General features: G+C 36.2%; 1 protein-coding gene and 1 pseudogene across 1 annotated transcript in view; one reads left to right on the top strand and one right to left on the bottom strand.

Annotated features, from left to right (window-relative positions):
• Nucleotides 1-12,974, top strand: part of Ctnna3 (catenin alpha 3) — a 1,180,588-nt gene that overhangs the window by 875,821 nt on the left and 291,793 nt on the right. Inside the window, exon 12 of the mRNA XM_090346411.1 lies at nucleotides 10,714-10,914. Within this exon, the coding sequence (XP_090202537.1) occupies nucleotides 10,714-10,914 (201 nt within the window). The remainder of the gene's footprint in view (nucleotides 1-10,713; nucleotides 10,915-12,974) is intronic.
• On the bottom strand, nucleotides 3,271-4,336 carry LOC150054197 (erlin-1-like; annotated as a pseudogene).

Below are 12,974 nucleotides of genomic sequence, written 5' to 3'. Positions count from 1 at the left end.
GTATAGGTATTTAAATCTTATATCCCACGATACTCTTGTGGTTAATAATGGCTAGCCTATTCTTCCCCTGTGAAGAAGTAGTATATTTTAGAAGGTAAAAAAATATTTGAACATTAATTTCTTAATCTGTTGCTCATGAGGGTAAGATACAAGATGATAAAAAGGTTTTCTGTCTTCAAATGGATCTCTACATTTGTTGTTCTATGTACACTATTCCTTAGAATTTAAGACCCTTCTCTAAAGAGTTCTTAATGACATTCCTATAGAACTTCACTTTAACTACTACAAAAACTTCCATGTTTTGCCCCCAAATACATAGTTTGTAATTGGCTACCAAACTGTTCCATATTTGGAGCCATGGAAAAAAGAGCATCACCCCAATGAAAATTCAGTAACAGGCATCCAACATTAGCATCCAGTGTGTGGGAACTGAAAGGTTTTATTACATAATACTGGAGAATTGCTTGCAACTGTCTGTTCCTGCTGACAGCCCTGCTGTTCCTCCAGTCTGGTAAAATTCTCAAAGCTACTTTAATTTTTTTTTCTTAGCTCAGTGCTTTGTTATTAGATGGTAATTGGCTCCTGGTCTGTGGGAATGGACACTAAGGGAACATTGACATGAATAAGCTTAGATAGAGAAGAATCAACACAACAAGCTATGTCCTGACTGAGGAAGACGCTGGTTTGTTTTACTTCATGATGTTGTTAACATAAGGATGGTTAAAATACAATATTTAGGACTTAAAAATGTGCACATGAATTACTAAGCATTAAGTTTTCATTGTTAACTTCTTCCTCTATCATTGATTTCCCTGGAGATGTTTCTAGAATTTATGCTTCAGGTTCTCCCTAGCTATGAATATCTAATCTACGGACACTATTATAGCATTGTCTTCGCATTGAAATTTCCTCGACTAAAATTTAAAATGTGTAGGGGATATATGTCCAATCAAAATTAATGTGAAGGCTCATAATGCCTGAAACTGCATAAACAAGCTTTTATACCATTTCATGAAATTTAGGGAATAATTCAAGCCCCACCCCCTCCTAGCCATCATCTGCTTGACATAATTGCATACCCACCATACCTTAAAGCAAGATGAGACCTTATCATTTGCTTGACCTTCCCAGATGGACAATCCCCGATTTTAAGTTACAACACAATTACTGTCAGTTTGGAAACTTCGAAAAACATACTTGCTTATACAAAATCTCAAAATTTCAATTACAAAATGCAGTGTCTCAGACATGTCTTATTTTAATTTTTGCTTCTTTTTTATTATTAAAGAATTTTTTTGATAGTAAAATAATTTTATTTCATTTCTTATTTTTAAAAAAGGTAGCATTTCACATATAAATTTAAACCTCAAGATTACAGTGTATGTTTACCAAAAGGACATCCCTGAAGGATGGCCACACAGCTCACTGAGTGGGCAGAGGGAAGCTCACTCCCCAGGGAGTTTCGATGGAAGTGCTTTCTTTTATACTTCACAAGTACTTCCCTGTTCTTCAATGCTGCCACCAGGGCTCCTGGCTGGTAAGAAAACCCACACCCATCACTTTGGGCAAATGGTATTTCACTTACAAGAATAGGAAACTTCTCTAGGCATGAAAGCAAAGGAGCACAAAGATCCAGAGTTCCCCAAACAATCATTACTTATCTTCTGCAACAATAATGACAAGACTTTATTTTTATAATTCAAAAAAAATTTTAAGGAGGGCTACGGAACACAAAATTTATTCATGAAGACAATTTATGTAATTAAATAACCAAAACCCAATCTTTTCCATATTACAAATGTCTTTGAAGTGTAAGGCCCAGGAAAAAAGTTTTTCCTTCCCAAATAAAGTGTTTGGCACAGCTCATCAACAGTGGTGAGACTGACAGCTGAGAGATTTCTGGAAATGGTCCCATGACTTCTCTGTCTGGCCTCAACACAGCATGTATAACAGGTCAACAAGCTATATAAACTCAGGCCTACCTATGCAGCACAATGTTCAAGAAAGTTAATCGAAAAGAAAAAATAAAACAGGTCCAGATGAAGTAGATCTAGCATAGCCACAAATTAACTGTCATCTTCTCACAGAAAACAAATTCTCTGGCTGCCCAGGAAGTCGGTGTATTCCAGATCATCTTTGATTTGAGCATCCCAGGGTCAGGAGGAAGGAGCAAGAAAATGATGACCAAAGATGCTTCCTAGTATTCCACACGCGGAACAATGTTAAGGAAAAGCATTGTGCTAGTAACCATGGCAGCCCTGGAGCTGGCCTTAGATAGTGCTGGGTCAAATGAATGTACCCTAAATCCAGTTTTAAAAATGAAAACTTCCTGCAATTATGACATAATACTGTGCAGTTAACCAGTATGTACTCCTATGTGCAGTAGAAGCTCTGTCACATTCTTGGCCAGCCAGAGCTAAGAGGTGACATGTAAAGAATTGTCTGTGGCTAAAAAACTAAGCACCTTAGTCACACACAAGCAGAGGCAGTAATGCTGGCACTCATCACCCAACCCAAGGGAGAATGCAGGGCCCTAGAGCTTTGGTTCAAAGTTCATCTTCTTCAAAACTTTAAACCAAGCTCTCTTTATCTGAAGTCTATTAATGCAATAAACTGGCAATTAGGAATTTCTGATTCAGTGGCAAAGCACATGTCCCTGTAGGCCACCAACCTGTCTGTAGGAAAGCAGAAAGATTCAAATTGTAAATGATTGCTCAAGTGGAAGATCATTTTCTGGGGAACCTCAGCAGTCTGGATGTGAATCACACTGATGAACGGTAGGACTGGGCCCCGAGTAGGACTGGGCCCCGAAGTAAACCTGGGTCCCAGATGTAAAAAGTCTTTAACTTACCACGTCTTGATAGTCGTCTCCTATTTCTTGAATGGCTTGAGCACACATATCCCCAGACACCAATGTAAACATTATTCAATAGACCTCAGTTTAGAAAAACACCGCTTGTCATATATTTAGTGTTTAACATTCCAGTGCAGGCAGTATCTTAGCATTAGACCTTCCCTCACTCACGAGTACCAGTTTAGAAAGGAACACATACACATACAGGATACTTGATAAAACTGTGGCTGAAAAGACCATTTGAGTGCCAGACAGCTGGTTTTATCCCACAATCAACCAACAAACTAGAACTATCATAAGGGAGTCAGGACAGACCGAGCACAAATTCTCTGTAAATCTGAGGAGACCATACAACTACTGTTCCCAGTTAGCCTTGAGCCACGTTTCAATACGAAGGAACATTTCCACCTCTTGCATCAACCTGTGCTCTCCTTGTTTTGGACTGCACTCTCTCCAGAGGGTTCAGAAGTCTCCTCACCGGGAGTGGAATTTTCTTCTCCAGTCCTAACACCTGAATATTTCAAAGCACAAGAGGAGTCCACGAACAGGTTAGGGATGTTGCTGCCAAAGTAGATCTTACTGTTAGAAGCAATGGCTTGGTACTTTTTGAGCTCCAGCTACTCAGGGGTCAATTTGTGCTTGTTTGAAGTGGCATATTTGTGTGCAGCATAATACCCTGCATCTGCTTTTGCCTTTTCACGGGCTAGGAAGGCAGCATCTTCAATTTCAGAAATGCGCTTTTCAGTTTCTTTCTGCTGAAACCGAATTTTTGCCACTTGCGCAATCTTCTCTGCTTCTCTAACAGCCTTTGTCCTCTCCGTCTCAGCTTCTTTCTCTACAACCTTTTGTTTCTGTGCAGCTATAAGAAGTTTTGTCTTTTCAGCTTCCATTAACTCAAAATTTCTTCTTATGGCTTCCAGGATTTTGGGTTTTGTAACACGGCACAGCCTGTATAGTGAGACCAGGGGCCATGATGTTTAAATCTTTCTGCAGTGCCTGCTTCAGATTTTCATCTATTTGATCAAACAATTCAATGTAAACTTCTTGAAGTGTGTGGGCACTACAAAACTGGTTCAGCTCATGGTGGATTTTATGAAGAGTAAGGTCCTGTCATAATCTGCAGTATAGTTTCTCACGATATCAAATACTGCATAAGGAGCCAACCACTATATCAAATACTGCATAAGGAGCCAACATACTCACTACTTCTATCTGGTCAATATAGATCATGACCCCTCCACTGGTTCCACAAGGCACATTTTAACTTCATCAGTTTGTAGGGTTGTCTGCACAGATCTGAACGTAGTGATGAAAGGCAACATGATACGATAGCCTGGTCCACTGGGGCTAGTGAGTAAAGCTCCTCCCCTGTAGTACACGGCCAGGGGTCCTTCCTCGATCTTGTGGATGGAAGCATAGAGGATGGACCACCACCAGCCACACCACGGCAGCCACCAGGACTCGGGCTTGAGTCGTATTCATCCTGGTTCCTCCTGGGTGAGGGCAGAGAGGACTCTCAGTCCCAAGAGGGACTAGCCCGCACCCGCTCCCCCTGGCGCCCCCGCGCAGGCCGGGACTGGGGGATTCCTGGGCCCCACTCCCCTCATTTTCCCCACCGCGCGGTGGCGCGGGTGCCCCTCGCTTAGCCTTTCGCCCGGGGGGGGGGGGCCCTCAGGGCATGGCGAGCATCATGACAACCCTTCCTCCCCACCTCAGTGCCTCTCCCCTGGCTGAAAGACACTGAGGAGGGGGTCCAGACTCGGGTTCCGAGGTGAGGCCGAGCCCTCTGCCGCGCCACACCGGTCAGTGATGCATCACCCCCTATTAAAGAAATTTTCAAAGAATTTATGTTTACATCATATTTTAAATGACAAGTTTAACAAACAAGTGTTCAAGGAGGGAATCTCTATTTACAATCATTGGGACTTAGTATTTAGAACTTAATCAAAATTAGGCTAAGGGTTTGTATGTCAGAGAAACATATTAATTTATGAAGTAAAACATTATGTCTATAGAGTCATAGGTTTTTATGTCTATATAGTTATGTTTGTATTTCCATTACCATGTCCGTAGCTTTAGGTATGCAGTTATTGAGTCCTCGCTCTTGTACTCTTTGGATTTAATAGCCACGTATTAAGGATACCCTGCGCCTTTTGTTCCTTAGGTCTTGACTTGTCTCACTCAACATTCTTTTTAAGAATCATTTTAGTGTCTGGATATTTTTGCAGTTGATTTACCCCCTGAAAGACCTTTAATGGTCCACAGTTTTGGCCAGTGGGAGTAAAACTTCTATAAACATTCATGTCCATGTGTGGGTATTTATTATTCATGTGTTTAAAAGCATGACCGTTGGGTTGGGTTATAACTACAAAACTGTTTTCTGAAGTGGCTGTACCACTGTTTTATACTTTTCCTATCAGTGAATGGGAGTTCCTATTGCTCCATATCCTTACCAATATCTGACAATGTCAGTTTGCTAGATTTTAGTTACTTTAATAGATGCATAATACTTATTGTTTTAGGTCCATGATAAGGTATGATGCAGAGATCCCTTCATATTTTATCTTCTTTGATGAGAGGTCTGCTAGCATTTTGTCTCATTTTATTTTTTTACTAGCCTTCTCTATATGTTTGGAAATATCTTCGGTCTGTGGTTTGCTTTCCATTTTCTTATCAGTGTCTTTGCACAGCAGAATGATTTTATTTCCATGAAGCCAAAATTACTATATTTTTCTTTTCATTGCTTATACTTACAGTTTTTCATTTTAAACATAGATCTATGATTCAACATGTAAATTTGGCTTTTCCTTATTCCTCGATTTAGAACAATACTTGAAAAATTAGTAGTTACCAAGCCAAGGTGCTTAATCTAAGAATAATTTCACAAAGTTGGAAGTATTACTCACAAATTTAAGTGCACATGTGTTAAAAATTTAATTTTTGAGATCTAAGATGATAAAACTTGTTTAAATCAGATTAAATAAAAGAGAATGATTCAATAAAATTTCTTAAGAACAGAGCTGGCCTTATAGCAATAAAATTGTAACCTTTAGAATCACCATTTTTTTTCAAAAATTATTCCTGATTCTACCAGATTAAAAAAACTTGTTAGTATATGAGAAGAGCCATTTATATGGCTATGAGTTTAAAAAGCAAAGTGTGCATATATCATCATAGAGTTTTAAATATCCTAATCTATAGTAATAGCATGTGCAATAAAAGTGTGACATCTCTTGGGAGATGACTGAGGCAAGAAGTGCACTAGTTCTGAGACAATCTGAAATAAATAATAGTGAGACCTTGCCTCAAAGTATTACTTGATTATATTATTCTATGTGGTATTAATTTGGAAATTAATCATTGTGATCAAATTGATGTCAAACAAAAAATGCAAGCATTATTACATGACAATGACTTTACATATTGCTGCATCCTGTTGGCTTCTTCATCTATTTCTGTTAAATGAAAAGAAAAATAGCATTTCATTTGTTAGTTGATCATTTGTGTGCTTATCTGTGAAATAGGTGTTGAATTTATAGTTATTTATCTCAATGGTAAAAAGGGAAACTAGTTTTTTAAAATTAAGGTTAACTTAATTTACTCTGTGTTTTGTTGTTGTCAACCTAAGCTAACCTTAGGCTTTCCAATTTAATAAATTCATTATATTTTGAATTATAACTCATTTTCTTTAGAAATTATTTCTTTTTCCTTCTTGGAATGTCTTTTGTACATAAAGATTGGGCAAAGAGTGTCAGGAACTTCTAATGATGTATAATGATTCCATTGATGGTAGTATATTTTTTTCCCTTTCTCAAGCTTTACCTTAGATATATTCAGAGTTACTCTCAGGAATTAAAGACAAAACCAAAAACCATTTTGGATCTTGTCACAATCTTGTTTCTACAGATAAAATGTGCATGTATTCTTAGTATATTGTCTGGGCTATTGATTTACAAAATTCTATTTAGTAGGTCAAATGCTATTAAGCTTTTTGATCCCACTGATTTCCATTTATTTTCTACGTTCCTTGAGGTGACAAGAGCTGATCTTTAACTTCTGCCTTTTACTGAAGAAAGCTGTGGAAATACCAAAAAATTATAGAAACAAATTTTAAAAATGCTTTTCAGACCTTCTTGTGCTCTAACTCTTATAGTGGAGTAGAAAATGAAGTACCTTCCAGTGAAAATCATCTCCTTTATTGTCCCGTGTGCTGCTGTTTTCCCAATAATAGAAATTGCCCTTTGCATCTCAGGAAGACTCTCTGATGATTGATGACAATTGCCACTAATTCAGTAATTCTCTACTTTTAAACTCATTTGATGGGTCACCGGCAGTTCACCTACCCCTCACCTCCACAGACATTAAATTGATACACCAAAGCTTTGGAAACCAACTTTCCTGAAGTGGTTCTTCTTGAAAACCTAGTGTTCCAAATGTGAATGCTTTCTAGTAATATATCCTTTTCCTATTAAACCAGATTTAATTGATGTAACTTTTGAGCATAAGTGCAACTGCAGTGAAGAAAGAAAATAATTGGGAGTAGAATTCCTAATGACTTTTTTTCTGGGTCTGTTGAATGAACCCATTCTATCAGCAAATTCTTAAAGGTACAACAATTGGGAGTTTTGGTATGTATATTTATATAAATTATATATATATATAAACATTTCTTTCCTAGAGGTTTATGGATTTTGTAGCTAGGTTTCAAAAACCCAAGCAATTTTTGAAGGGCTTTTAGGCACAGAAATTCACCTGACAAATGAATTATAACCCAGTGATCACTTTTGAGAAATTAATGATTAGCTACTGTGCATAAGTGGGAGGTTTCCAACATTTTAATTTCCTTTTTCTGGAACTCTATGTTTAGAATTTCACTCAAGTAGATGTTGCCAGCATTCTGTAAAATATTCAGGGTTGTCCAAATTATCACAATAGGAAAAAAGATTTAAACCTTTACTAATATTTTTGTGCTAAATTTAATTCCCAAGAGCATTTAGTCATTATCTCCATCATTTCAGCTGCCTTGGATTAAATCTGATTATATTCTTTTTGCTACATAATTCATTCTTATTGTTCATATGCCATATAATTTGTGGGACATTTATTTCTATGCTTAATCTTATGTCTATTTTTCTTCAACATAATTAACGCTATGGCTTCTGACAACATTATTCAACTATACATAGTAACCACACAGCTTCCTATAAAACCATAAAAAACACCAAAATTCTTCCCTTATTTTTTTCTCGAATTTAAACAATAAATTTTTGAGCATATGTAACACTGTTATATGGCACTCATTTCAGCTACTGAATATACTTTCTTTTTTCCCGTGCAAAATCTACTGGGACAAAATAGTTTGGGGTAGTTAAAATTTCATCTTTATCCAAGCAGAAATTATAGAGTTTATTAGATAATTAATCTTCTAAGAGTTAGCCATGTTTTTTTCTCCAAATATGAATTCACTTTTATGGCATTGAACAAAACTAGTACAGTAGTCTAATCATACACACCTCTAGTGAATACAGAATAAACATTGTATTCATTAGAGTGCACATCTGTGGATTTAAATTTTTTAAAATGATGAGTTTTATACAGTGTACATTTGCACTTAAGTTCCGTGTGAAATATGATGGTGAAGATTTACCGATACTTTCTGTTGACATGGGGCAATGCCTTAGTTTGTTAGAAGTTGTAAGAATATATTAGATTAAAACCCAAATGGATCTTTCTTGAATGTTTTCAATATCTTATCCTTTTCCACAAGAAAAATGGCCTCGATGTTCTTGATATGGCCTGAATTGATAGAATTTCAGACTGCAAAAATTAATGTCTACTTCTGTCTGTGACCTGTAATATAGTATACAGGGAAAACAATGTATTTTACCAGTGCCATCTTGGAAGATAGTTTCATTCATTTATTTAACAAACATTCTTACTAAATTAATGACAGTCAAATCTCATTATAGTTAGTAAATAGTCTGCTTTACGGAATAAGATTAATTATCTGTCCTTAGATATATTTTAAAATCTGGGAGAGGGATAGTTTGTTAAGAATAGGGTAAAAACAGAAAATGACCAACATAAACCAATTCATGTGAATCTCAGATGCACAGAACGAAATATATGCTGTTGCGGAGAGTGAGAGGTTGATCAGGGATTTTATCCTTGCTGTGGATTTTTTGAGTGATGTGCTGAAGTTATAAAATGAAATATGGGCTGGGAGTTTGGCCTAGTGGTAGAGTGTTTGCCTAGCATGCACAAAGACCCAGGTTCGATTCCTCGATACCACATAGATAGAAACAAGCCAGAAGTGGTGATGTGGCTCAAGTGGTAGAGCTCTAGTCTTGAGAGAAAAAAAAACCTAAGGACAGTGCTCAGGCCTTCAGCCTAAAGCCCAGGACTGGCAAAAAAAATGAAATATGCATCTTTGTTGAAAGACATCATGCCTTTAGTGGAAGTTTGTTCTTGTTAGGAGAAAAATAATCTAAGCATGGAAAGTTCAGTCCTGAACTTCTCTATCCTGAGCTTTCCGATGGTGGTCTCATAGAGCCATATAGGAGTGGAGACCAAAAGTCCACTGCAAATACCACTGAAACAAGGATTTGTAAATGGATCAATTGTAAAAAAAAATCCATCAAAGAACATATTCCACAATATTGATTTTATTCTACCTATTAATAGACAATGTGACTGTAAGAAAATCACATTGTGAGTAGTGATTCTCTGTAGCATCCTAACTGTGTCAACACATATACAAGCAGACAGAGAGAAACAGAGTCAACACTTTCCTCTGGACTGCCGGGTCTTTGGGTTGTCATTGTTTTCTGGCTTAGAATATTTGAAGATGTTAGGTGGTGATTCATATGGAAAAGACAGAAGCCAAAACTATTAATTATTTTAGTATTTTTAAATTTCTTCAAAAAATGCCATTACATGCTTATATTCCCAGACTGTAATCTCTGAATTCTACAGAATCCATGGTAGCTGGTGCCAAAAAGTGCTGTCTTTTCTCTCAACAATCACCAAATAGAAGCGATCATTCTCCACGTTGTGAATATTGCACCTATTTACCCATCTCTCATGAGCTTTGTGTGAGAATATTTATCATTTTGTAAAGAAGATATTTCTATGCTCTAATAATAACTCCTACCTTCCCTTTACAATGCCAAGAGGGAAGGGAAATAAAATGAGGCCATATTTCAGAATACTCCATTTTCTCTAGGATTTATTTGTTCAACTTAATCTTTAAAATTTTATACAGCTGTGTCTCTGTGTGTGAGTGCTTGTGTGTTCACAGTCTTAAGGGTTATTGCTTTGCAATATAAAATTATATTTTTTTAATTTTTCATTAACTGCCAACTTAGAACATTTCTGTAACAAGAACATTTCTTGTAGCAAGCCAGTAATTAGCCAAATGGAACTCCAGGACTTTATTCTTCATATATTTAACAGAGATGATGTTTATAAGATTTTGAATATCTAAAACTTATAGTAATAAGTTTTAATTGATCTCCTAAAGTACATTGCTTTCATTCAGAATTCTGCATTTCATCATTGTTTTATTTTTATTTTAATCTAAATATCATCACTAATTTCTATCTACATATTATAGCAATCTAAGATCTACTTGAACCAGAATCTAGAATTGCATGTAATCAATAAAAAAACTTAAAATGTGTATTTTATATTTCATAGACTTGTCTAAAAATTTGCAAAAATATCTGTTGGGTTGTCCTTAATTTTCACACTCCTCACTATATAGTGTCTTGTCATTCATTATTAGTATAATATGCTATGCTAGAGTTATGTGATTTAAAAACACCCCGAATCAATTTGATCCCTTCATTTACTTGCAGAAAGCCACATCCTGGAAGATGTCAACAAGTGCATCATAGCCCTGAGAGACCAGGATGCTGATAATTTAGACCGTGCTGCAGGTGCTATCAAAGGTCGAGCAGCAAGAGTCGCTCACATTGTCACTGGTGAAATGGACAGTTATGAACCCGGGGCCTACACTGAAGGTGTAATGAGAAATGTCAACTTCCTGACCAGTACCGGTGAGTCTGCATCCCTAGTGGTTACCCCACAGAGCCTGATGTTTGCACCAGTATTACTACCAGATCTTCACATGTAGAAAAACAAACAACAAGAAACAAGCTCAGTCTGTGTCACTTGCTTTGATGTATCAAATGCTGCTACACAATCTCACTGATGCTGATTTCCTACATTTATGTGATTTGAAATGTATTCCAGTGAAGAAAATATGTGTAAGGAAAGGAGGTCATTCACAAATACACAGGATAGGATATAAATTAATCAAAAGCCTTAGTTATTTATGGGTGTCATTGCTAGAAATATGTAATGACTCAGTGAGGACAGGAAAGTACTAGGGAAATAATAATTTCCAAGTGGTGCTCTAACTATATTTTTGATATCTCAGAGTTTGTTTTTGTTTCATTACATAACTTAAACACGAAGACTCCTTGACTCCTTGGTATGTTTGCAGAGAAATGCTGTCTAACAAAATTGTTTATAAAATGGCATTTTGTGCTCGTCCATTATCTTCTTTGATTGCTTAAGAAATCATGCAAGGTTTTTGTTGTGGTCGGTGTACCCAAGTTCCTATTTTCCAGAATCACCCAGCAAATGCTTTGAATCACTCAGGAAAAAGAAATTGCATTCTCTCTAACAGTACTATTAACATTTTTTCAAGAAACTTACAAAAGTGTCAGGATTCAAATGGATTTATAAATAATGAGGAGAGTCAACTATTTTTATTCATCATTATGCAAGGTATCTTTTCCTGTGAAAACACTGTGTGAATTCGTGAAACCCAGAAGTAGACCTTTTATTGCTTCTTTTGTGTATGTGATTCCTAAAGTATTTGAAATTCTATACCTAAATCACCCACCCTACAGAGCTATTCATTCTGTTATGTATAAAGCATATTAAATTTGGAAGAGTATGTATTGTTTGATGAAAAGGGCAGAAGGCACGTGGATGAAGGATTCTGTTTTATAAAAAAAAAATATTTGTTTTCCTTTTATTTCTTTGAAGCTGTTCCTGGAGAAGAATTAATTAAAAAAAAACCCTAACAGTTAGATAAACCTCACTAGAAACTACTGAAGAGCCATTTACACAAGGCAAACTTGGAAAGGATAGCAGAGGATTGATGCATAGGTTTTTTTTTTCTAGCACAATGATACAAAAAATAATTGATAAAATTTTGGGCAGGCTTTATCCCTTTATAAACATTCTAAAATGAATGAAACATTCTAAAATGAATGAAACATTCTAAAATGAATGAATAAGCCTGCTAAGAAATGACAGAGAATACATATCTACAACTCTGGTATTTCACTGGTTTTTGTGTGCCCATACATCCAAATTATTCCTCTTACACACTGGAGTATAGTTTCTACTGTCCCAGTTAGCTGTGGACCACCTATACTTCCCTGAGAAGGAGGCTGGATTATGATCACTCACTTTCCCTTCCCTGTGTTTGGATGGTCCTTTCTTGTTGGCCAAAATCAAATATAGAATTTTCTGTATTTGGTTATTTTCTACTTTTTAAAAATGGAACTTAAAATTGGAAGAAATGAGTAGGTAAAGGCAACTCCATCTTCTCTTGATATCTTAATTATAGTAGCAAAATCTTGTAAGGAAATACACATAATACCTATTTGAGAATGAGGTGTCTGGTGCAATACCAGGTTTTTGTTTCTTAGTTCTGCTAGCACTGGAGCTTGAATTCAGAGCCTGTACACTGTTTCTTAGCTTTAGGGTTCAGGGATGGTGTTCTACCATTTGAGATACAGCTTAATTTATGGCTTTTTAAGGATAATTAGAGATAAGGGTCTCAGTTTCACAGTGTTTTTTTTCTTGGACTGGCTTTGTATCACAATTTTCAAATCTCAGCCTCGTAAGAAGCTAGGATTAGAAGGATGAGCCACCACGGGTAAAAGTGTTTTGTGGCTATAGATTCAGAAAGTAGTAGAAATTAAATTCTAAAATGCTAAGGATAGCATATATACATTCTTCATAATCAATCTGAAGTGAAAAACAAAAATAATTAGACTCAATGTACATCAATTATAATTTAATTAATATCTCTATG

This window comes from Megascapheus bottae, chromosome 15 (assembly GCF_031878675.1).
Source record: "Megascapheus bottae isolate mThoBot1 chromosome 15, mThoBot2.hap1, whole genome shotgun sequence".
Lineage (NCBI taxonomy): Eukaryota > Metazoa > Chordata > Mammalia > Rodentia > Geomyidae > Megascapheus > Megascapheus bottae.
This window is presented reverse-complemented; position numbering and strand designations above follow the sequence as displayed.